Source organism: Urtica dioica, chromosome 6 (genome assembly GCF_054948205.1).
Source record: "Urtica dioica subsp. dioica isolate 48M chromosome 6, U.dioica_male_clone48M_v1_H2, whole genome shotgun sequence".
NCBI lineage: Eukaryota > Viridiplantae > Streptophyta > Magnoliopsida > Rosales > Urticaceae > Urtica > Urtica dioica.
In genome coordinates, this window is record NC_142761.1 from 1,450,957 (window position 1) to 1,477,276 (window position 26,320).

The 26,320-nt window shown below is 37.8% G+C and overlaps 2 protein-coding genes across 2 annotated transcripts; both read left to right on the forward strand.

Annotated features, from left to right (window-relative positions):
* Positions 1-15,808: 15,808 nt before the first annotated feature.
* Positions 15,809-21,758, forward strand: IBR3 (acyl-CoA dehydrogenase-like protein). Its single transcript, XM_089616899.1, has 17 exons — positions 15,809-15,995; positions 16,070-16,210; positions 16,589-16,729; positions 16,829-16,960; positions 17,110-17,295; positions 17,969-18,046; positions 18,162-18,281; positions 18,642-18,740; positions 18,817-18,934; positions 19,021-19,253; positions 19,343-19,522; positions 19,657-19,799; positions 20,004-20,088; positions 20,201-20,410; positions 20,510-20,662; positions 21,212-21,316; positions 21,386-21,758. The coding sequence occupies exons 1-17, from the start codon at positions 15,864-15,866 to the stop codon at positions 21,575-21,577; spliced, it is 2,448 nt and encodes an 815-aa protein (XP_089473025.1). The 5' UTR covers positions 15,809-15,863; the 3' UTR covers positions 21,578-21,758.
* Positions 21,759-22,286: 528 nt separating this feature from the next.
* On the forward strand, positions 22,287-25,962 carry LOC149392751 (Plant invertase/pectin methylesterase inhibitor superfamily). Its single transcript, XM_089617038.1, has 4 exons — positions 22,287-22,737; positions 23,602-24,253; positions 24,709-24,983; positions 25,549-25,962. The coding sequence occupies exons 1-4, from the start codon at positions 22,339-22,341 to the stop codon at positions 25,960-25,962; spliced, it is 1,740 nt and encodes a 579-aa protein (XP_089473164.1). The 5' UTR covers positions 22,287-22,338.
* Positions 25,963-26,320: the final 358 nt, after the last annotated feature.

Sequence of the window (26,320 nt, forward strand, 5' to 3'; positions counted from 1 at the left end):
TAATAGATCTTAATCACGATCAATCTTATATATTATGATATATATATATATATATATATATATATATATATATTTACTTTCTTCTAGCTTCTAGACTTTTTTCAACTTATAAAGAATAATTTGATCAAACACTAAAAATAGTTATGATTATTAACTATTATCGAAGTTTCTTATTCCCATAAAATATATCTTAATCACGATCAATTTTATATATAATGATATATCACCAGATGTTCGCATCTAACAAACTTATTGAAAACTAACAGAATTGGAGAATCAAGATCTGGACTAAGATTTGGTGTGAATGAATTGAACTTTCATTACGTTGCACTGTTAGCTCGTTGAGCTTATATACATTTGGTTTGAGTCGTTAGATGTAACAGAAATCTAACCGATGTTAGTTATATAATTTAGTCCACCTGGCACATGCATTGCCAGGTTGGATGTGAGTGACTGAAGACTAAGTGACTCCAATAGCCTCCCTCAAACTGGACTCTGGTGCTCGTGTTGAAGTTGCGTTAGCTGCGTCAGTAATGCGTAACTTGTCGCGAAAGTAACTGAACTGGGTGATTGAAAGAGGCTTCGTGAAGACATCAGCCACTTGTTCTTCTGAGCAGACGAAATGCATATCAATTTCTTTGTTCAGTACTCGATCTCTGACAAAGTGGATGTCAATTTCAATCTACTTGGTGCGTTGATGGAACACAAGATTGGAGGCTAAGAGGCTTGCTCCAATGTTATCACACCAAAGGACTGGTGGTTGCTCCGTGACCTCACCAAGTTCATGAAAGAGAGATTTGAACCAAAGGACATCCGTCGTCGCCGAGGCTAAAGCTCGATACTCTGATTCTGTGCTTGAACGTGCCACGACTTGTTGTTTACGAGAACTCCAGTTGAGAAGGTTGTCCCCTAGGTAGATGCAGTGACCACTTGTTGATCGCCTATCGTCAATATCCCCAGCCCAGTCCGCGTCGGTGAAGCACTGAAGGCTGAAGCGAGTGACATGGCGAAAAGTGAGACCATGAGTCATTGTTGCTCGCAGGTATCGGAGCAGACGTTTACACGCTGACCAGTGACTGACTGAAGGGGCTGAGAGAAATTGGCTGAGCTTGTTGACGGTAAAGGCAATGTCCGGTCGTGTGCTCGTGAGATACTAAAGTGCACTAATGGTGCTGCGATACAGTGTTGGATTGTCGAAGGGAACACCATCAGAGGCGAAGAGCTTTGCAGACTGGATCATTGGGGTTGGACTTGGTTTAGCATTGATCATGTCGGTCTTGACCAGGAGCTCCAAAGTGTAGCGGCGCTGAGTGAGATAAAGACATGTTGCTGTGCGGTGAGCCTCAAACCCCAGAAAATAGTTGACATCACCCAGAGTTTTGAGAGCAAACTACTGATCAAGATTCGAGATGACTTGTTGAATCTGAAGCTTATCATCCCCAGTGATGAGAATGTCATCAACATAGATGATCAAGATCAGGATTTTCTGATTGGAGCGCTTGTAAAAGAGGGAACTGTCTGAGCTAGCATTCACGAAGCCCCAAGTTGACAGGGCTGCTTTTAGACTGTCATACCAAGCCCGTGGAGCCTGTTTTAAGCCATATAAGGCTCGTTTGAGCTTGCAGACATGAGTTGGCTTGGTTGAGTCTTCAAATCCATCAGGTTGATGCATGTAGACTGTTTCTTTTAGTACACCATTCGGAAACGCATTGTTGATGTCTACCTGTTGGATATCCCTATAAGTCATGGCAAGGGCGAGAATGACTCGGACTGATGGAGCTTTGACAACCGGACTGAAGGTTTCAAAATAATCCACACCAGCTGTTTGTTGAAATCCCTTTGCAACTAGTCGCACTTTGAGTCGATCCAGTGATCCATCAGCTTTCCTTTTAATCCTGTAAACCCATTTATTGTTGACAATATGCATATGGTCTTCATAGGGGACTAAATCCCATGTGTCATTTGCCTTGAGAGCTGCTAGTTCAACCTGCATTGCATCAGTCCACCTAGAATCCGATAGAGCTTCCTGTACAGTGAATGGCTCACGAAGCAAGTCTAAAAAGAAAAATTCCACATTGTACACCTTAGGTTTGAAAATTCCAGATTTTGACCTTGTTACCATCGGATGAACTGAGTGAGCAGGGATTGGATTTACCAGGTTGGATGAATTTTGAACAGGAACAGGGATAAGAGCCTGAGACATTGGAGAAAAGGATGAAGCAGAAGATGGTGCAGGTGAGTTAGAATGAGGTATATGTTGAGGAGATAACATATTATGATGACCTGGGTTAGGCTGTGACGAAGATGTGGTGGGTGTGAGTGGTGAGGACGGGGTAGGGGAAGGTTCTGAGTAGGTGACTCAACAGGGTAGTTTGAAGGGTAAAACTTGGCTAGGTCAGATTTGGTGACACTTGTGGGTGAGGTCTTTGGGAATAACATGTGATGTGGAAATTCTGTTTCATTGAAGGTTTCTGTTTTGACTATGAAGACACGACCAGTGGAGCTGAGGCACCTATAACCTTTGTGAGCTAGGCTATAACTAAGGAAGAGACACTTTGTGGTCCTAAAATTAAATTTGTGTGGCTGGTAAGGTCTGAGGTATGGAAAACAAGAGCAGCCAAACACCCTCATAAAATTGTAGTTAGGCTTTCTGTTGTACAGGACTTCAAAAGGTGAGATGTTGTTTAGGATAGGTGTGGGAAGTCTGTTGATTGTGTAAGTTGTTGAGACAAAGGCATCCCACCAGAAGGTTAAGGGAAGACGAGCATGAGCTAAGAATGAGAGTCCTATTTCTACAATGTGTAAGTGTTTACGCTCAGCCTTACCATTTTGTTGGTGCACATGTGGACATGGGTGTCTGAAAATGATTCCTAAGTTTTAGAGTATTGGGAGTAGAGGTCTATACTCACCACCCCAGTCTGTTTGTAACGCTTGTATTTTGGTACCAAACTGTCTTTCAATGAGGGATTGGAAGTGAGTGAAGATTTTGAGAGTTTCAGACTTGACAGTTAGAGGATAAATCCACACAAAACGGCTAAAGTCATCAAGAAAATGTATGTAGTACTTATAGCCGTCAAGAGATGGATATGGAGAAGGACCCCAGATATCAGAGTGTACAAGTTGAAAAGCTTTTGTTGTTTTGCGAGGTGACATGGGAAAAGGAAATTGGTGTAGTTTGCCAAGTTGACAAGCATCACAAAACAAGAAATTTTTCAGAGAACTTGAGACATTTATTGACTTCAAAACAGTTTGCAAAACAACATTACAAGGATGGCCTAATCTGGCATGCCATAGATTGACATTAGATTTACATGTATTTTTACAATTTTCAGGTTGAGAGTCAGAATTGACAACAGTTTTAACAACAGATACATCAGCCGACACAAGACACGACTCAGGACAAGGAGTATGAGAGAAAGCAGCAATATCCAGCTGGTATAAGCCATTCTTAAGAAAGCCTTTGAGCAGAATTTGCCTTGATTCCTCATCCTTGACAAGACAACAAGTACTATTAAATTCAATGAGCACTTGATTATCTTTAGTAAACTGAGAAATGCTTAGGAGATTTTTTGTTATTTGTGGAACATGTAGGATATTTTGTAGTAACAAGGTCTTATTAGCTATTTCACTTTGACATGTGGAACTACCAATTTTAGAAATGCTAAGTGAAGAACCATTACCTACGATGAGCTTTCCTTTGCCTTTGCAATCTGTCTTGTTGGTGTTCAGGTTGGATGAGCTTGGAGTGACGTGATTTATAGCACCACTGTCGACATACCAGGCCACATCCGCTGTAGGCGCATTGTTGAACGTCTGAGAGTCATCTTCAATCTCCTCAGCATGAGTGGATGAGAGATAGGCTTGATTTTGTGGTCCAGCGTGAACATTGGTGGTGTTGTTGGTACTGGATTGCTCAGGACCAGAGTATGTGACGTCGAATCGATGGAAACACTTCACAGCAACGTGACCAACGCGACCACACAATTGACACATCGGTCGATTTCCATTGTTTCCACGGCCATTGCCACGACCGCGACTACGGCTACGACCTCGGTTGCAGAAGTTTCCACCACGACCACGATGAGCAACATTGGCAGAGATTGAGTTTTGAACGTCAACTCCGAGAGAAGTGTTGTGTTGTTCAATGCACAGTTCATGCGATTGTAGCATAAACTGGACTTCTTGAAGTGAGAGCGAGTCATGGCATGAAGTCAAATTGACAATGACAGACTCGTATTCTTGACCTAGACCACCAAGAATATAGAGAATGAGTTCGTCATCACCAATGACATGACCTGCAGAGTTGAGTGAGTTTGCGAGTCCACGCATCTTGACCATATACTCATCAATTGGCATCGATCCTTTCTTCAGATACTGCAATTGGAATCGAATTTGAAGAACTCGAACCTTCGATGTGGTGGTGAAGATTTCTTGGAGCGTGTGCCATATTTCAGATGCATGAACACAATGAGTCAAATGTCCGAGCATTGATTTTGAAATTGAGGAGAGAAGCCAGTTGACCACGAATTGGTCAAATCGAAGCCATCACATGAACTCCGGATTGGACGTTTGAGTCATAACACCAGAGGAATCGCCATTGTTGATGAACTGTGGAGGTCGCACCGCCGTTCTGAGGAGAATTCCGTCGAGGCTGTGCGCACGAACCGTCGGAAGTATCTGTGACCGCCAGAGATTGTAGTTACCTCTCTCAACCCTGAGCGTGAGAGGATTCAGATGTGTTGGAAGTGCTTGATTCGCGAGTAGAGCAGAGGCTAGATTCTCCATTGACGAGCGTTGAGCCATGAACATGAGTCAGGAACGAAGAATGAATCAGGACGAGAAAAAGTCTAGATTCCGAGCTCTGATACCATAACAGAATTGGAGAATCAATATCTGGACTGAGATTTGGTGTGAATGAATTGAACTTTCATTACTTTGCACTGTTAGCTCGTTGAGCTTATATACACTTGGTTTGAGTCGGTTAGATGTAACAGAAATCTAACCGATGTTAGTTATATAATTTAGTCCACCTGGCACATGCATTGCCAGGTTGGATTTGAGTGACTGAAGACTAAGTGACTCCAATAAAAATCAACCTGCACTAGAAGATGATGCGTTTATTAACGAATAAAAAATGGATTAATTATAAATTAATACAAATGGATGATTTTTGGTAAATATTGTGTCGGCCAATTATGATGGGCCCAACCAAATCCTACCTTCCTACCTTTGAATAAAGTTAAAAATTATATCTTATTTATACTCATTTATTTTTGGGTAAATCTTATAATGTACAAGATACATATTTACGGACAGTTCTTTAACCTATTTAATATGTTTTGGAGAGAGAAAAAAAAACTCAAGATAAAATACTTGAAATTCACAAATGAGTCTACTAAGTTCGTTAAAAAATATCAAAATTAAAATTCGTATAAACACTAAATAATAATAAATAAATTCTGATGAATAATGAATAAAACATGAAACTCCATCCAAACTTTTATTATTTTCAATGAGTAATACTTATATTATATGTTAAACTTATTTATTATTCGAGTAAGACTTAATACCTATAACAGGTAGATCTTGTGGTCACGTGGGTCTGCATGTAAAATTTTCATCCTTTTTTTGCGGAGGAGGAAGTATCACCTCTCATTATTTTCGAGTAACAATTACTGATTACTATTGAAGGGTAAATAACTAATAGTATATATTCGACATGTTATATACTACTAACTCTTATTTTAAGAGTTGGAGTGCGTATCAAGTAATTGATATTGTTAGAGGTATCTAATATATCAAAAGCAAATATGTTCTGGTCTTTGATCGATTGATTATTCCCAAATAACATATTCCATAGCCTTAAGCAATATAATTTGATAATACACGTCTTCTATCTATCCTAAACCATTCAGACCAAGCTAGTGAATATAGTTCACTGACTACTTTTGTTCTCTCTCTCTCTCTCTCTCTCTCTCTCTCTCTCTCTCTCTCTCTCTCTCTCTCTCTCCTAAAGGTCATTTTTATACTACCCAAGAAAAATAAAAATGTATATGTTGGTGTGTGGAGCTCAATCACTCGCCGAGCTGATGAGCTGACAAGCTGAAGACTTTTAGACGATGATTTGCGGATCGACCAGAGAAAATCCTATTGTAAAATTTATTAATTGAGGATAATTTGAGAATTTCAGGTCTGTTTGTTATTCCTAGCATTTTTTATATAAATACCTTGTGCGCCGATTATTTTTGTTTAGCGCAAAAGAACCGTAAACACATTTTTTTTCCCAAATTTGAGTTTAGTGAGAATCTGCAGCAGTAAAATGGATGTAGTTTTCGCATTTGAAGTGAACCACTATAAATCTGTGTGTTATTTGTTTTTTTGCGTATATTTCGTTTTTGGGTTTAAGTCGGATTTAAGGATCAAATAATCCAAATAGTATACACATATATACATACATGGATACATAGATGCAAATGTAGTATACACATATATTCATAGTATACACGCACCGTAGCCCATCTCTAAGGAGACCTAATGAGGTGTTGAAAAATATCACCTAAAATAATTGCAGGGCTCATCCATTGGACAAGCCAATCTAATGAAGACGAAGATAAATACCCCCAAAGTCTCAATCATGTTATCAATATTAGAAAAATATTGACGGGATATAATATGAAAAATAGAAAACAGATTACTAACAAAATGAAAAATTAAATTGATAAACCGGATAAATCTTAACCGGTATGAACACAAGAAGGAGAATCAGAAAGAGAAAGTGTTAAGATCCGTTGGACGGTTCTTTAAAACATTTTATCGTCTTCCACAGGTGTTGGATTACGTGAGCGAAAGCCTTCCATGATACAACGACAACTAGACGAGTTTAACATCACTCGGGTAGGCTACGGCGAACTAGAACCAGAGTGCCAGAAACTTTCACCGAACTACAAAAGAAAACAAACAATTAGTATTAAATTATTTTTAATACTGGTATTCCAACAAATCATTAGGCGGCACTGACCAATACGGCCTCAAACCAAGTTTTTCGCAAGATTTCTTACATTAATCGACCGAGCATCATTAACGAAAACCTTTAAAATATTGACGATATATTTTGACATATTTAAACAACCACATCTAATTTATAATAATGTCGTCTATTATTGGTAACATAACGAGAAAAATTGATCACAAATTCATATTATTTAATCTAGTGATTTCTATTTGATTAAGTTACAAATTCATATCCACGGAGAATCTAAGAAATTTTTTGCACATTGTGGTAAGTTTTCACGACAAAACAGTTCTGTCATGAGAACGTAAAATTTTAAGTCATTTTTCTCATGTTTGCCGCGACAAAATTTTTGCTCATCCTTGATTGGTCACCAACGTTCAACCATAAACGTTCATTATCCATTATATTCTATAATTCATTTGTCGTTTCTACATCGATCTTGACTCGTTTGTGCTCTTATTTACCTTATTGATAGCATCACCAGTAACCACCACTATGATCACGACAATATAAAATATCAAAGAGATAAAATACAAACAAATTATTTTAAATATAAAAATCGATGATCCCTCCAAAAGAAGTCCTCTTAGAAGCAAAGCCTCCTTCATCTTAGTCCACTCTCCGACACAAATTCACGCGCCTCTCGCTAACTCAATTTGTACCGAATCCTAAAGCCAAAATTTGGGGTAGAGGAAAAGTTATCAATAACGTCAACGAGAAATTTATCGAGATGGACCGAGAACACGAGATTGGTAGGAATGTTAACCTAAAAAAGGCAGCAGCCGTGGAAGGCATCCACATCCAAGGTCATCCCCAAGCTAGCTAGCAAGAATCCCCGTTCCACTCTGACACCAAAAGCAACGATGCCAAAAACTAACAACGTAAAAACAAAATCAGCCATATATTTTCACCGTCCGGAACCAGGCCAAGGAGCAATGATAAGATCCAAGGAGTGAAGAAACGGAGACATTTCAAGGAGTAACTCCCATTTCAAGACAAGAAAAATTCAAAATGCATAAAACTAATCAACCAATATCAATGCGATATTTGAAGGGGCAAACGATTATGAAATAGTTTTTAGTGGCGGGGGTTGCAGATCATTTGTAGCTCTACAGAAGAAGTTGCGTTCGTTTTAGTCAGCATGGTCAGGAATAAATGTTGTTGTTATAAATTGTTTTTATTACTAATAATTTTTTTACGTTTTTTTTCATATTGTAATCATCAATGTTAAGAGCCTATATAAAGGCTGTATGAGCTGAGAATGAGGAGATACAATGATGGATTAAGAAAATAAAAGTGTGTCTCTTTTGGGTTCTTCAAGAACCGTCTCGAACTTATCGGCGTTTACCATGACATTCAACAACTTGCCTTATCATCCTGTTGTTTGAGCATTCTTCTTGAGTATCTTGGTGTGGCTTCCTATATTCTGTATGCTTGGTTCTTATCTCTTTAGGTATTTGGTAAAGTCTCAACATTCTTCACTTTTGCAGATCTTGAAGTCTTTTTCAATCATTGTTATTGGGTCTTATCACATCTTGTTGGTAAGGATCATATCAAGCAGGAGCATGTCGGTATGCACATTTGAGTCACTGGGACGAAGTCGCTATAGATTATAGTGTCGCCAAATCTTTGGTGATGTCGGGGCAGCCTCGCAAATCGTGGAGGCCTTCTACAATGGATGCATAAGCGTTGTAGAAGCCAAGTTTCTACAACGGATATCTAAGCGTTGTAGAAGCTTCTACAGCTTCTACAACGCTGGATTCTACAACGCTTAATAGGCTTTGTAGAATCATTCTACAACTTTTTTTAAGTGTTGTAGAATCTCAGTTTTGTAGTAGTGAATAATTATCAGGATACTCAAAATCATTCAACAACAACAGATCTAATATTTAAACAAGCATAATCAACACAAACCATAAGAGGAGATCAGTTACATAACGTTCTGCTCAGCTAAAATCATCCACGCTCTTAGCTTTTGGATCTCTTCGCTTCTTGCGCTAGGCTTCTCCAAGTTCTCAGACTCCTTAGCGTCGCCTTGCTCCTTGGACCTTCGGATCTCCAAGATCTCGGATTCCTCGGTTGCTCGTCAGTTGATCGATAACAGAGTCTTCCAAAATATAATCTCCAGAAGAACAAAGACCAAGGTGTGGACCAACTCTTTTCTCACTAATTACTCCAACAAAGTGTCAGAATAATTATTTCTTTCTTTGGGAGATGGTATGGACGAATTTTTCAGCTCCAGAATTGAGGAAAAATGTCCAAGCCAAGAGGGAGAGGGGGATAGAGTTCCATTGTCCAATTTTCAAAAATTCCAGAATTTCTCGCCGCGGTGAGGTATTCTACAACGGATAAGACATCCGTCGTAGAACTATCTCGCCGCGGTGAAAAATATACACCGCTGCTGCGAGAAATATCTGGGTTCTGCCCCAATTCTCGTCGCGGCGATGTATATTTTGATGTTGTCTTCTATTTTTTCTTTTACCGCTACCGCTAGAACTAGTAGTAGTGTACGGCATGAAATCTAAGAAACACAATTCCAACTAAATATCAAATGCAAACTCAATTCCAACAAAATATCAAACAAATATAGTCATTCAACCTAAATTATATTAATCCATACTCTCAATTCCAAACAAACACTTATTTTCAACCTAAATTATATATAATTCTCAACCAAAAACTAACCCGGAGTGTAGATGAGGAGCATGGAGGCATGGAAGAAAGAGAGAGTCGAAGTTGTCGCCGGAGATGCCTAGGCTTGTATGAGTTTGACGTGGTGGTGGAGTTTATGGGTTTGTGGTTGTGGCTTTTGTTGGTTTGAGGTTTGGGTTTTGTGGGGACGGAGAAGAATAGTGAGGGCGGAGAGAGAGTGAGGGAGGAGAAGAAGAGAGCGGGGACGGAGAGAGAGAAGTAAGGGCGGAGAGAGAAAGAGAAGTGAATGCGGAGAGAGGGTGAGGGCGGAGAAGAAGAGTGAGGGCGGAGAGAGAGAGAGAGGGGGTGGAGAAGAAGAATGAAGAAGAAGAAGAAGAAGAATAATGAAGAATGAAGAAGAAAAATTGACTATGTCTGAAATTCGGGCGGGCTTTTTGAAAAAAAAAATTAATTTTTTAGGTTTTAAAACGCTTCTACAACGCTTAGAGTAAGCGTTGTAGAACTCTCGCCGCAACGAAGACTATTTCTTGCCGCGGCGAGACTACTGAAAAGTAAACCCATAATTGTCTCGCCGCGACGAGAGATAGCCTTCGCCGCGGCACGAATATCTTCTCCAAAAAGGCTTTCTGGAACTCTTCTCGCTGCGGCGAAGAAGGATTCTCGCCGCGGCGAGGTTCATTAAATTTCACTAGTCCTGCAACGTTTAGATTATCCGTTGTAGAAAGTTCTCGCCGCGGCAAGACTTCTACAACGGATAGTCTAAGCGTTGTGGGAGATCTGAAATATGGTGAAATTTTACAACACTTATAGTAAGTGTTGTAGAAACACCAAACTTCTACAACACTTATAATAAGCGTTGTAGAAACACCAAGCTTCTACAACGCTTAGCCATAAGCGTTGTAGAAATATCAAGCTTATACAACGCTTAGCCATTGTAGAAGCACCCAGTTTCTACAACACTTATTTTAAGTGTTGTAGAATCTCCAGTTTTTACAACACTTAGTCATAAGCGTTGTAGAATATGGATTGTAGAATCCAACATTTGTAGTAGTGATTGTTCATGTTAAATATCAGCGATTGTTTGTGTATTTTTTATATTACTCACTAGTAAATATATTGTAAGGGTTAAGAAATTGGTTACCCAATAAGAAGTATTAAAACGATTGTTCATGGTCAATACATGGGAACCGTAATTAACCTTGAGGAAGTAATTTACCCATCAAATGACATCGAAGCGATCATTCGTGTCTGAAATCCCAACCACATTATTACCCATCATAAGCAACGCAATATTGAATTGAGCAATATCATAAACACAAGGAGAGGCATAGTCATTCCACAATTCAAAACCAATTCAACAAGAAATCTAAAGTCTCAATCAAGATTAACAAGAGTTATCTCAAATCAACTACACAAGATTCAAGCTAAAATAGAAAAAAGATAAATAAAATATAGTTTTCAAGCACAAGTAATGAACATAGGTAGATAAATGAATAGAGAATGTGGTGACGAATAGGTTGGAGATTCTTGTCGCTAGCTCTCTCCTTCTTCTTCTTCTTCTTCTTGTTCTTCTTCTTCTTCTTTTTCTTCTTTTTCTTCTCCGAGAATATTGAATTGCCTTTTTCTCCAAACCCTAACTTTGCTCTCTCAAAACTCTCCAAAATCAAGTCTCCACCCTAAATGAACAATATCACAAAGTATATGAGTTTTTTTGGAGCAATCTAGGCCCTTGGATTTGATCCAAGGGTTAAAAATACATAAAAGGCGGAGAAAACGAGGATGTATATGCAAAGCGCCGCGCCAGTGTAAAATTTGTGATGGAGGCCGCACCCAGTGACGGAGTCAGGATTTCAATCAAGGGGGCAAATTTGAGAAATATTTTTTAGGAGGGGCATTATTGAGAAAAACTTACAAATTTGGGTCAAAAACATAATTATTAGTAAAATTTAGGGGTAAAATTATAAAAAATATAAAAATTTTGGATTAAAAAAATAATTTTCAAAAATTGAGGGGGGGCATTGGCCTACCCTGGCCACCACCTGGCTCCGTCACTGGCCGCACCAATGTTGAAATCTTGAGGACACGTTGCGTCCGGAGCAACACGAACGACGCGTAAGACTCTGTCTCTTTTTGCACCTCAAGTGTGGCGCGGTGCGCCATGCTCTAAAATTGCTCTCCCAGCTTTCGGTGAAGTCAAAACGTCCCTGTTTAGCACCCAAATATCCCTTTTTGCTCCATGAAACTCCAAAAGCTCTCTTCGACTCGAAAATATGAAAATTCACTAAGAACTGCAAAAATAACATAAAAAAAAACTTAAGAACAAGTTCCGATTCACTCTGAAAAGCATTGATAAGTGTGAATGAATTGTACTTATCATTGAACCTTTGCTTTTTCTCCTCACTTATCACTTATTTCGGCCTCCGATTGTAACTGCATCTTACTTGATTTTCTTTGATTTTATTCTAATTAATGTAAAATATATATTATATGAATAGAACAAATCAAATATCTTCAAGATACTTTAATCAATAAAATATCCAGTTCATATATGATATTTATTTACTTCTCACTTTAGAATATATTAATCAAGTAACTGACTAATATGGAATATCTCCATGATATTCTCAATAGATAAAATCATTAATATATTATTTATTTCTCACAATAAGAAATACTATTCTATAAATAGGATAGTAGAGAATATCTTCATGATACTCTCAATAAATAACATAATTAATATATTATTTATTTATCGTAATAAGATATAATAGTAGAGAATATCTCCATAATACTCTCATAAATAATTACTACACTAAATACTCACCAAATCGGATCATGTTTAATATATAATATTTATTTTCTATTTGAGAAGAACCCCGATACAATTTGACTTTGATCAAACAAATCAAAGACTCATGTACCTCTATGTACACGCTTACCACAACTTTGTTGGGCTTCGTGGGCTGATTTAAATTGCTATTTTACAAGCCCATTTAAATCTAAGTGGTATTCCAAAGTTACTTAAATAACTATTAACTTATTCGTAAAATACTTTATTACAAATGCGAAAGAAATTGCAACTAAGTTGCAGTAGTGAGAGTGTAATCATATATCTAATTATTATGGCATCTCTATTCATCTTATCAGAGTCACTTTGGGGACTATGGACCTAGTAACTGAAGCTCATATGAATCCGAACAAACAAACGAAATCTCTATTTTCTATTATTTATTCGTTTCGTCAATCTCGTCGTCACTCCACAAGATGAGCCGAAACTGCACTCTTCTTGTTATTAAAATTATATTTTACTCGATGTTTATGAGCGTCCATTGATATAGTCAGCTCATGAGCTTAATCATCCCGGTTCAACTCGTATCGAAAAAAGTAAATTATTCCGTTGTACTTTATATATATATATATATATATATATATATATATATATATATATGGATAGAGTATGACCATTCCTATTGCATGATTTTGATTTGTTTGTTTCCCAAAAGTTAGGTGTTCTTTTACCGTCGTTTTTTATATACGTTGTCATTTAGATGTAGACGACTTGACTCCATAGGCAACGTCGTTTACTAAATCTGTCAGAATGTTTTTGGTTCCAAAATTTGTTGATTTAACTATATTTTTCCCATAGTCCTGCGTTTTACATTTGAGGCCTCCTCTTTTAGTGTCTTCCATATACGTACTCTTCTGCACCGATCTGCGTCACTGCGTACCTCAATCTCCCACGCGCCATCCTATAAAATGTACTCACGCGCGCTTTATTATGTCTCGTGTTTTCCTTTTTCTTGCATGTGACAGAAAAATTATTAGTTTTTTTTTTTTTAAATAACACGCCTGAAGTGAAGTTATATAAATCAGTTCCACATATATATAATATAGAATATTTTAAAAAAAACTAGAAATTGTAATCGGATAATAGAATTGATGCATTGTAATTATAGAAACTTGTCTTCTTCCGGGTTGTTGTTAAGAATTTAATTTCCTTATTTTCTTTTAAATTTAGTATGTGATTTCATTGGAAAATATTATTAATATAAAAGGAAAACTATATCACATTAAAATACTCTATTTTTTTTAGTTAAACATGGACGGTATCACATATTTTTATAAGTAGGTCTCACTTATGGTAGAGGAAAATCGTGATTACAAAATAAACATTATATAAAAAAAAGTAAATCGAAAAACTAACGCGAATGATAAATTACACAAGAACTTTGTGATATGTATCCCCTTCTTATCTTTTACAATTAGATCACAAATTCTACTAGGCAAATCAGGAAAATATAATTAAAAAAAAAAGTGCATAAGAGAATGTCCCAGATTGCATAAAGGACGAGAAACCATATTCTCTTCACGATAGGTGTGTTTAAACTCGACTTTCTTAACTACACTCAATAAGAAATTTCAATGATGTCCAACACTTAAAGGGGTACAGATTTTTTCATTTAAAAAATCAATAATATTTTGAGAGTTACCCTCAATAATAATTATTTCATTCCAGATATCATTCAGATGTTAAATACTGAGCACCGAACTTTCAACTTCGGCGCCAAAATTAGAGCTAACAGTAACTAAACCAACAAATTGATAATATGCTCACCATGACATTACAAATCAGACCTCCAACATCCCACGACCATCTTATTAAAGGATCCATCTATATTAAGATTGAGATCCATAATAGGAGGGCTTTAACTCAACCGGGGAGAACAAATATGAGCTTAAACAAGATGACCAACCAAAGATAAAGAGTCCATCTTGAAGTATTGAATTCTTTCACAGTTTTTCATAACCTCTCAACATTCATTGGAGTATCATCAAAGATAATACGGCACATATTTATTCATATTTTCCACAAAACAGTGTAAATCTTGAATTTTCATTTGAATTAGATTATATTTACATTACTTGTAATCCATTTGTCGAGGATGAGGAATTGCTAACTCATTGCTTAATTGTCGAAATTTAACATGGGCACTTCTAAGAATTTAGTAGCCATTTCACCGGTAAAAAAATAAGTGGGTGGAAGTCTTGGAAATATTCTAAATTGATATTTAAAAAAAATTGGAATGCTCAACTTGTATATGCGGTCATCAATAGATATACAAAACATAAGATTAATAATGATGATTTTACAATTTATATACACTGCTTAAATACTCAATATTTACGCTTTATTATCATTTGGTACTCCATTTATTTTCCTTCATATTATATTAATTACATCAACAATTTTTGTATTAAAAAATATTTTTTAATAAATCATCGAAACTAAAAATGAAAAACACATAAATTTCCACAGATTTTACATAAAAAATTGAAATATAATTAATAAAACTAAATGAGATTATTTGTGGGAAAAAATAATTTTAATTAATTGTAAAAGAGAATTTGCTGACAAAAATAAACAATAATAACTTAATTATATTTTACGAATAGTTAATATATTTTATTAACTCATTTTTTATTCAAGAAAAAATTGTTGCAATTAGCCGATTCTCTTGATTCGTTTAATATTTTAGACAAAGTTTCATTTTATTGAACAAATAGTCTATCGGACCGAAATAAATTAGTTAACTGTTGCTTGGTGAGCTATTTTACGAAGTAAATTAAATTAATTTAACCAGTTAATTAATTTACTTCGGTTGATGAACTATTTTTTTTTATAAAATGAAATTTTAAATATTTTGGATTACTAACTTAATTACCCCTTTATTCAATAACATTGATGTTTACAGATATTATTTTTTAAACTATATATAGAAAATAACAAATATATGCAACTAATTAGGATTTAGGATTTTGAATAATTTAAATATCTTCATACAAAAAAAAGTACTTGAATATCTTATATTGTTTATTAAAAAAAAATATCTTAAATATGTCAGTATTGATTTTTAGCGCGACTCACGTTCTTGAACGATCCATTCAGCATTTAACACGTGGACACCAAAAAACATTAAACATCCACGTGTTAAATGTTAAGTGGATCATTAATCGTACCAAATAACATTACCCCGGTCGCCAAACGCGCGAGTGCAAAAAAAGCGCGGACTCTCTCTCTCTCTCTCTTCAGTTTACTCTTCCCAGACGATTCTTCCAATCTCTATATATAATATTTTTATATACGTGTTTATGTATTTTTATTTTGACTCTTATTTGAATTGCAATCATCGCCCTAACAATGGCGAAAACCTCCGACCTTCACGGCCGAGTTGACCCGGCGCTCGAGATCGACCGCCAAGCCCTCATCCGTTACGCTTCGAGCAACGTCCATGGCTTCCCTCCCAATCCCTCCAGCTTCGACATCTCTCAGGTCATCCTTAATTCTCTCTCAAACTCGTTTCTCCAATTGGCTTAGCTCTGTGTCTGATTTCGGCTCGATTACAGTTCGGACACGGTCAATCGAACCCTACCTATCTTCTGGCAGTCGGAATTGGAAATGGAGGTTCGGTTCAGCGATACGTTATGAGGAAGAAGCCTCCGGGGAAGCTGCTTCAGTCTGCTCATGCCGTTGAGAGAGAGTTTAAGGTTCGGATCTTCCATTTTGAAAACGTGCAGTGATTTCGGTGTTAGATTTTAGAAATGGAAGTATATTTGAATATAGTGATTATCAATTTCGGACTCTGTTTATATCTTCGAAATGTTCAGTTGTCTGGTTTCTATTTCAGAACAGATTGTTCTGGCATTGAGTGTTTATGGTTAAATACTTTATTATTATGCTCTCTTAATCTGTAGTACCGATTGAAAAAAAAAATTGTTCTTACCAGTTTGATTTAAATATATGGCTGTCTTTGTGTTGATTCTAAAGAATTTTTTTTTCCTTCCTGCTGTGAATTGATTGGATCATTACTTTCTTCTTTTTATTTATTTATTCATTTGATTTACTTTTGGCTTTGTGTACTATAGGTTCTTCAAGCTTTGGGTGGTCATACACAAGTCCCTGTTCCAAAAGTTTACTGTTTGTGCACTGATTCAAGTGTGATTGGAACCCCTTTTTATATAATGGAGTATTTGGAGGGGCGGATATTTATCGACCCTAGGCTACCGGTATTGCTTCATATAGTTCTTTTTTGCTGTAATTTATTGTACAGAAGTGTATTGAAAAAAATATTGACAACTCGAGAGGTTAATGCTGTATTTTTATAGGGTGTAGCTCCCGAGAGGAGAAAGGAGATATATCAAGCGACGGCAAAAGCTTTAGCGGCCGTGCATTCTGCAGATGTTGATGCCATTGGACTTGGGAATTACGGGCGTCGGGATAATTATTGTAAACGACAGGTTTGTGTGTTTCCATGGCTTTTGCTTACATGATGCTCAACCTTTTCTTATGAAGTCAATGCGATATAGGCTGGTTAAAGGGGAAGAAAAAGGTTATGAATAATGTGGATAAGTAGTATTCATAATGAGACCTCTGATTGGTTAATTAGGTGGAAAGGTGGGCTAATCAATATATGGCTTCGACCGGCGAGGGTAAGCCTGCTAGGAATCCGAAGATGTTCGAGCTGCTCGATTGGCTTCGGAAGAATATACCTCTTGAAGATGCTACAAAGGCCACAGCAGGTTTGGTGCATGGAGATTTCCGCCTGGATAATCTTATTTTCCATCCAACTGAGGTTTGGTACTTCCTGGAATCTACTGACTAAATAGTTCTGTTTTTTCTATTAGTATTAAAGAAACTGAAAATGTGCTTATTTGTATGAGTATCGAAAACATGTTTACTAATATGGAAAAGCATACATTAGTTCATTGGTTACGGACCAGGTGTAGTATGTCTTGGAGTCTGAATTCGTTACGCTGTCTTCCCGTTCAAAATCATATATATATATATATATATATTACAATAGTGGGTATCCTGGCTTCACCCGACTAAGCCCACGAGACCCTTGCAGTTCGACCGGAAGACTTCCCAGTGGTCTCGAGTTTTTTAGTTTATGGGGGATTATCCACACCTCTCAGCATTCATCCTTATCACTAAACCAACTCCTCGGATTATATATATGTATGTGTATATATATATATATATATATATATATATATATATGTGTGTGTGGGTGTGTGTGTGTGTGTGTGCATTCACCCACGTTGCAACTAAGTCCTTAGAGTTCTAGTCTTTTAGAAGTCGGAGTTCCATCTTGCTCGGTCTTTTGGAATGAGGCACAGAATATTCAACCCTCTTATCGCATCTTTATTAATGTTGGTTTATACTATAGATTTCGTTGGAATATGTGATGTCTGTATATAACTTTTACGTATTTGAATTACTTAAGTGATGTGACTATTATGCAGGATCGAGTGATTGGGATTCTTGACTGGGAGTTGTCTACTCTGGGGAACCAAATGTGTGATGTTGCATACAGTACACTGGTACCTAGCTCAATTCTCAAGAACCTGCTCTAACCAGGAATACCGTCATTTTTTTATTATCATTGTAATTTACGGAACCTTAATGTATTGTTGATTGTTATATCCTCTTATGCAGCACTATGTTATGGACCTAGCAGTTGACAAAGATCAAATTGGTAAAGGTATAGAAGTTACTGGTATTCCAGAAGGTGTTCCATCACTACCAGAATATTTGGCAATGTACTTTTCTTCATCTGTAAGTTAAGCCCCACGACCGATTGTGCTCTACGAACAAATGTTTTTGTGTTAATTAGATGAATGTGCTCAGTGGGTGTCTAATACCATCTTGCTTGCTTCATGTGATTGATAATCTTGAGAATTGTGGTGCGATTTCATATAAACTATTATAAAGGCAATTATCTAGTAATAATAGTACGTGTTTAGGGGTCAGTTAGCAAGTCAAAGAAGTAAAGCAATTAACAATTGAATTTGTGTCATTGTGGATTTGGAGCTTCTGTGATTCAGCCCTGCTCTGGAAGATGGTTTACAATTTTTTTTCCCTCTTTTTACTAACCTTGCCTATTGATGGACTAAGCTTGAATTTTCGCAATTGCAGCGAAGACCATGGCCTGCAGCTGTGTGGAAGTTTTATGTTACATTTTCTTTATTTCGAGGAGCATCGATCTTTGCAGGAATATATAACCGATGGATCATGGTATGTGGAAAATTACACATTGAAGTCATACATGATGCTATAGAATCTATTAACAGCTTTTCCTATCAAAATTCAGGGGAACGCTTCTGCAGGTGAGCGTGCTCGACACACTGGGGACAAAGCTAATGCCATAATAGACGTTGCATGGGATTTTTTTCACCGGGATTACGTTCTTCCAGATAGTCCTCCTCAAGGTAGCTATATCTGTCCCGTGTGTTTTGATCACATTATCTACAAATGAGTAATTGATGGTTTTAGTGGTGGTGTATTACTTTTGCAGCTGGAAATGCTAGTAAGGATCCAGAATTTTCCGGAACAGGGAAGTTTGTTCCCAGTGAAAAGGTTATGAAATTAAGAAACGAGCTGATTAAGTTCATGGAAGATCACATATACCCGATGGAAAATAAATTCTACGAACTTGCTCAATCGACCTCCCGTTGGACGGTTCATCCGGAAGAGGAGAGGTTAAAGGAGCTAGCAAAAAAGTCGGGCCTGTGGAACTTATGGATACCTGTATACTTCTCGAACAGCTTCAAAATTCTAGCTTGCTATCCTATTTTTTAATATACCTGGCTTAGTCTATTGTGCTTGCTTTGTTGTAGTTTGATAGTGCAGAAAGAGCAAAAAAACTACTTTCCCAGTTTGATTTAACCCAGGATGATCGGTTGCTGGGAGCTGGACTTTCGAACCTTGAATACGGATACCTCTGCGAGATAATGGGCCGTTCAATTTGGGCACCACAGGTTTTTAATTGCGGCGCACCTGACACGGGAAATATGGAGGTTAGATGAAACTTCTATTTTATTTGTGTGACACAATTTAGAACATCTGTAGGCATTTCATTTCTACAAGTTTAATTCCTTATATATATAATGTTATTTGGAGCTAGTGATCTCAGTGTAGCCTTTTATGTCAGGTATTGCTACGGTACGGGGATAAAGAACAGCAACTTAAATGGCTAGTTCCTTTGCTCGAGGGGAAAATCCGATCGGGATTCGCAATGACGGAACCTAAAGTCGCATCTTCTGATGCGACCAATATCGAATGTTCTATTAAAAGGTAAATTTGTGCGAACTGTGAGATTTTTCTCATTGATTTGAGCTTTCTTGCTCGTAAGTCTTGATTTGTTTGCCAAAAGAATGACATTGTAATACAGTGTATTCACACAATTGCATCCGTACATATCATCGAACATCATAATTTCCTTGTAGTACCTTATTGATTTATATACCAAGTTCTGCTGCTATTGAACGAATATATCAGACAAGGAGATTCATACATCGTTAATGGAACAAAATGGTGGACAAGTGGTGCCATGGACCCAAGATGCAAAATCCTTATAGTTATGGTAAATCTCTCTATGACATCCCATTATATATATATATATATATATTTCTTTTTTCAATTATTACCCGTATATCATGGGCTTAGTGTGTTTCCTACGAACTACTACTGTGCAGGGAAAGACCGATGTCAACGCTGCTCAACACAAGCAACAATCTATGATCTTGGTCGATATCAACACTCCCGGTGTACATATAAAGAGACCTCTTCTTGTTTTCGGCTTCGATGACGCACCTCACGGGCATGCTGAAGTGATATTCGATAACGTCGTTGTCCCGGCGAAAAACATTTTATTGGGAGAAGGACGTGGGTTCGAAATCGCGCAGGTAAATTTTGAAGCTTGTTGTAGTGTCTTTTCAAGATTCTCACCACTCACAGGGGCGTAATAGCCAAACTGAGTAATATTTTGTGACTCGGAATTTCAGGGTAGGCTAGGCCCGGGAAGGTTGCACCATTGCATGAGGTTGATAGGCGCGGCCGAGAGAGGTATGCAAATGATGGTTCAAAGGGCTCTCAGCAGAAAAGTTTTCGGGAAGTTGATTGCCGAACAAGGCTCTTTCCTCTCAGATCTCGCAAAGGTATAATTTTTATTTTATTTTTTATTTTGTAAGTGGGTGTTAATTATATGGGAAAATTATACAAAATATTCATTTTTGAAACTGATTGATTACCAAACTAGCCAGAGTTGTAGTTTTCAACAAATAGATAGGTTACATTGACACTGCCATTAAAAATTTTGACGATTTATTGAAACTGGATGATACTTGCACATTTTTCGCTATTTTACTTATTTAGATAAACCTTGGATATTTTTCAAATCCATCAATTTCAACTGGCTATTCAACTATAACAGCCTAATTACGTAGACGCCTAGTTATATTCTCTCTTGTACTAAACTTTGGATATTTTGAAGTAATTGCTAGAGCTTTGGTGGCCCAATTGGATTCGGTTGTTCCGAAATGACCTTTAATAGTTTTCGAATTTCCCCTACGGTCCCTAAACTTTTTTTTTAGCCTTTCTCTAATTATATCCTATTTTTCGACACGGAGAATTTCTATTGCTTATTCTCATCGATTTAACTTAGTTTATGTACATTTTTTTGTTCTGATTTTTTTTTTGTCACTCAGTGTCGCATAGAGGTCGAGAAAGCCAGACTGATGGTCTATGAAGCAGCGGACCAGCTCGATAGGCTGGGAAACAAAAGAGCCCGTGGGACGATAGCAATGGCCAAGGTATGATAAACTTAAATAAATTGCACTTATGTCCTCTGTTTTCTCGTTATTTAATTTTTCGGCGGACAGGTGGCGGCTCCGAACATGGCGTTGCTGGTGCTGGACCGAGCGATGCAAGTCCACGGAGCCGCGGGATTGTCTTCGGACACTGTGCTCTCTCATCTGTGGGCCACGGCCCGAACTCTACGGATCGCTGACGGGCCCGACGAGGTTCATCTCGGCACGATCGCCAAGCTGGAGCTACGGAGGGCTAAGATGTGAAAGCATTCGCGTTGAGAGCGGTTTAAAAAAAAAAAACATGAATAAGGTCAATAAAATTGAGCAAAAGAAGAATAAAACGTTTGGCAGTGATTTCTCTACTCTTATAAAGTAAACATTGTTGTTGTATGGGTTCATGAATAATATTAATCAATAAACGTAGTTATTACTAATTAATGATAAACATGCTCGAACAGACACGGAAAGGGAAGTAAATCATTATTTTTTTCAATAAAAACCTAATAGAAAGGAAAATAAATTTATGAACGAAAGTACTAAAACCCATGGAAAAAAAAATAACAGAAAAAAAAAAAAACCAAGAATGTTGCTAAATATAAGCATTGCAGTTGGAAAAACCGAAGAGCACAATGACCAAAAAAACAACAAATGGTCCATTATTAGAAGGCTGATTATTTGTAACCCCCTCGTAAAGAAATTAAAAAAATAAAATAATAATTATGGTCTCAAATTTGGACGAAGACAAATAACAACCCTTTATTTTGTCCGGACTCCGCAACCCCACATTTCCTTAACAAAAAGTACATTTTCTGTTTTTAGGTTCCAAGTATATATCCCCCAAATTTAAACCAAGCCATTCCTCAATTAGCCACCCACACAACCCATCTTTCTTTCACACAATAATATCAACATAATAAAACCACACAATATAACACAACTTAATTAACCCACCACGCTTCCAAAAGAGCAAAATCTAGCCCAAAAATTACAACAACAAAAAATAAATAAATAAATAAATAAAAGCCATGCCTTTTGGGGAGAGCAATGGTGGTAGCCGAAAGAAGAAGATCGCGATCATCGTGACGTCGGCGCTGATCCTTGTTGCGATGGTCGTGGCCGTGGCCGTCGGATTCAACCGCGGCCACGCGGACTCCGGCGGCGGCGCGGGGGTCCCGACCCCCGGGGCGGCCCCGCCAGCTGGCGACGCCCACGTGGCGAGCAGCAACAAGGCGATCCAGACGATCTGTCAGCCCACGGACTACCGCGAGGAGTGTGTTAAGTCCCTCTCCGCGGCCGCCGGAAACGCCTCCGACCCCAAAGACCTCATCAAGGCCGCCTTCACCGTCGCCGTCGACCACATCTCCGCCGCCGTCAAAAACTCCTCCACCCTCAAAGAGCTCGCCAAAGACTCGAGGACAAATCAGGTATTTTTATTATTATTATTTGACTTTATGTTCAGGGCCGGCCCAAACTCACTCGAATTCATTAAGTGCTCTAGGCGAATTAATATTTTGAGGCCCTTTGATAATAATAAAAATTTAAATATAAAAGAAAAAATATAAAATTTAAATATTTTGGACATATATATATATATACATAATATATATTAAAAATTTCGGAACCCAACCCAATCGGAGGCCTAAGGCACCGGCCTTGCTCGCCTATAGTCAGGGCCGGCTCTGTTTATGTTGTTCTATTCTGTAATGTCTCCTTTTGTGTCCCTCCAATTAAATTACGAGAATAAGATATCAGCGACAACTAGAAAGCGTATAATTCAATGAAATATAATAAAGAAGTCTCGTGTCATTTTATTGTCGCGGGTTTTTAACTTTGTTCGGGGATAATGAGAAGGGCACAATTAAAAATATAGAGAATTAAGAAAATTCAATATGGTTGGGATTAGTTTATTCATCAATATAAGGAAGAAAGAAAAACTTCAATTTTCCAAATTAGAAGACTAGTCATTTTCAAAATGTAAAGGACATCATCAAGTCGTTACATTATACGTTGAATAGTAAACATTTTACAAATTAAGAAAATTGAACATGAAATGTAAACGTAATTATTAGTTATTAAAAATGGGTAGTACGTAGGTCAAATTTTTTTTGGAATTCCACTTTCAAAAATAAAAATGAATCAAACAAAAGTTGATAATTTAAGTTTTGAGATGAAACTTCAGGATACTTAAAATTAACATCGTTAAGTTATAAGATTTTCGATAAAATCGAAATGGGTACGTATCTGATGATGATCAATAATATTAAATTTTAATTTCTTTTTTTTTTCAGGCACTCGCGAACTGCGACGAGCTCCTCGACTATGCCATGGACGATCTCCGCGAGTCCTTCGACCGTATCGGGGCCTTCGAGCTGTCGAAGCTCGACGAGTACGCCTCGGACCTCAAGACGTGGCTCTCGGCGGCGGTGACGTACCAACAGACCTGCCTCGACGGCTTCGAAAACACGACCGGCGAGGCCGGCGAGAGGATGAAATCGATCCTCAAAAGCTCCCAACAGCTCACGAGCAACGGCCTCGCAATGGTCACCGAGTTCGCCACGATCCTCTCCTCCTTCGACCTCTCGTTCGACCTCAACGCCTCCGCGGTGACCGGTCAACGGCGACTCCTCTCCGGCGACGGCGAAGACTGGTCCGGCGCGGCGGCGAGGAAGCTGATGGCGGCGCCGCCGAGGCCCGACGTGGTGGTGGCGCAGGACGGGAGCGGGAAGTACAGGACGGTCAACGAGGCGTTGAAGGAAGTGCCCAAGAAAGGGAACAAGACTTTTGTGATATATATAAAGAAAGGGGTTTATAAGGAAAAGGTCGTCGTTGACAAGACTATGACACATGTCATGTTCGTCGGAGATGGTCCCACTAAGACTAGGATCACCGGAAGTTTGAACTTTGTTGATGGGATTCAGACCTTCAAGACCGCCACCGTGTGTAAGTCTTCCATATATATTCTCTTAATTTCCTCAATTATTACAAAAACTTTTTTGTATTTTAATATTTTAAATCTCTTGAAACTTATACGATCATTTTTTTTTTTAATTTACAAAACCACAAACTTTTAACTTTACTTTGTAAAATTACTACATTAAATAAATTGAGATTCACTTTGTAAAATTAAAGTTTTCAATCGTACAAAACTCTAATGTAATAAATAAACTTTAGAAAATATTCAAAATGATTAAAGTGGAATCGCACACAAATAAAAAAAAAAAAAAAAAAAAAAAAAAAAAAGTAATAGCTAGTTTGAAAACGTTATGAATTTCACGTGGGCAATCCATGCATATGCATTTGCATGCATGCACATAAATGAGTTTTACGTAGTAGCTAGAAAAGAAAAAGAAAAAGAAAAAGAAAAAGAAAAAGAATGAAAAGTGATGACGTGGCAGCGGTGATCGGGGCGAACTTCATGGCGCGGGACATGGGGTTCGAGAACACGGCGGGGCCGGAGAAGCACCAGGCGGTGGCGCTGAGAGTGCAGTCGGACCAGTCGGTGTTCTACAACTGCCACGTGGACGGATACCAAGACTCGATGTACGCGCACGCGCACAGGCAGTTCTACAGAGACTGCGTCATTTCCGGCACCATTGACTTCATCTTCGGCGACGCCGCCGCCGTCTTCCAGAACTGCAAAATGATCGTCCGCCGACCCATGGAGAACCAGGTGCTTTTTTTTATTATTATTATTAAAAAAAATAGATTCATATTTGACATGTTTTTATTTGATTTCATTCTATTATTTTTAGTAATATAGTGTTCTTCAGTCTTTATTCATTTGTTTATATTATTTTTACAAATGTATTATTGTTATTCCTGTATTCAAGTTAGAAAAACTTTCTCTTTTGAATTTCATATTCGGGGTTCATCTTTTAATTAAATCTTAGTTTTACAATATTTTAGTCCTTTCAATTTTTTTTGTTACAGAACAAAAATTAATATTCGACCCGTTTATTTTATTTCATATTATTCAATCATTCCAACAATAGACTTTATTTATCTAATAAAAGTAAAACACTACTCCTCTAGACACCTTTGTAAATAAAAATCATATACCTTCTTGTTAAATTTTTTTTTTTTTTTTTTTTACACTTGACCCCCCTAAATTTAATTTTATATCCCTACTATCCATTCATCAAATAAAATAGAAAATGGCTCCTCTATAATTTCCAACCCTAAATTAAATCAAATTTCTGGCTCCGCCACTGATTCTGATTCTGCTCGTGCCATAGGTGTGCATCGTGACAGCCCAGGGCCGGTCGGACCGGCGGCAGGCCACGGCCCTGGTGCTGCAGAACTGCACGATCTCCGGCGACCCGCTCTACATTCCGGTGAAGGAGCAGAACAAGGCGTACTTGGGGCGGCCGTGGAAGGAGTTCTCTCGGACGATCGTGATGAACTCGCAGATCGACGACGTTATCGCGCCCGAGGGGTGGCTCCCCTGGGCGGGCTCCTTCGCCATCAACACCTGCTTCTACTCCGAGATCTCCAACCGCGGGCCCGGCTCCGCCCTCGCCCACCGCGTCAAGTGGCGCGGCATCAAGAAGGTCGACCCCCGCCGCGCCGCCGACTTCGCCCCCGCCAAGTTTCTCGGCGGAGATTTCTGGATCAAGGCCTCCGGCGTGCCCTACACCGCAAGGGCATAATAGTAATAATACATATCATCATCATCATCATTATCAATGATTGTTGTTGTTGTTGTTATTGATTATGTCATGTTGTTTGTTGTGTGTTGTGGTTTTTCAATGTGGGGTAATTTGAAATATTATTTATTGATCATGTAATTTTTTTTTTTATTTATTATTTTATACGCTGTGAGGGTGTTTGTTTTGGTTGTTTCGGTGTTGCTTGGAGTGTAAAAAGGCAAACGAGAGACCAATTATAAGAAGAATGGAGATAATAATTGAGATGGAGATTTGTATATTTTTTTGAAAGATATAATTCATGCGATTTGTTATTTGCGATTGCATGGGGTCTACGTTATTGGATATGTTTATAATGATT

Bases quoted from the DNA above. Each gene is read 5' to 3' on its own strand.
- IBR3 (XM_089616899.1), top strand. From the start codon at position 15,864: ATGGCGAAAACCTCCGACCTTCACGGCCGAGTTGACCCGGCGCTCGAG. The intron at 15,996-16,069 runs GTCATCCTTAAT...GCTCGATTACAG, and splicing joins CCAGCTTCGACATCTCTCAG to TTCGGACACGGTCAATCGAA. The intron at 18,741-18,816 runs GTATGTGGAAAA...ATCAAAATTCAG, and splicing joins TATATAACCGATGGATCATG to GGGAACGCTTCTGCAGGTGA.
- LOC149392751 (XM_089617038.1), top strand. From the start codon at position 22,339: ATGCCTTTTGGGGAGAGCAATGGTGGTAGCCGAAAGAAGAAGATCGCG. The intron at 24,254-24,708 runs GTAAGTCTTCCA...ATGACGTGGCAG, and splicing joins CTTCAAGACCGCCACCGTGT to CGGTGATCGGGGCGAACTTC. The intron at 24,984-25,548 runs GTGCTTTTTTTT...CTCGTGCCATAG, and splicing joins GCCGACCCATGGAGAACCAG to GTGTGCATCGTGACAGCCCA.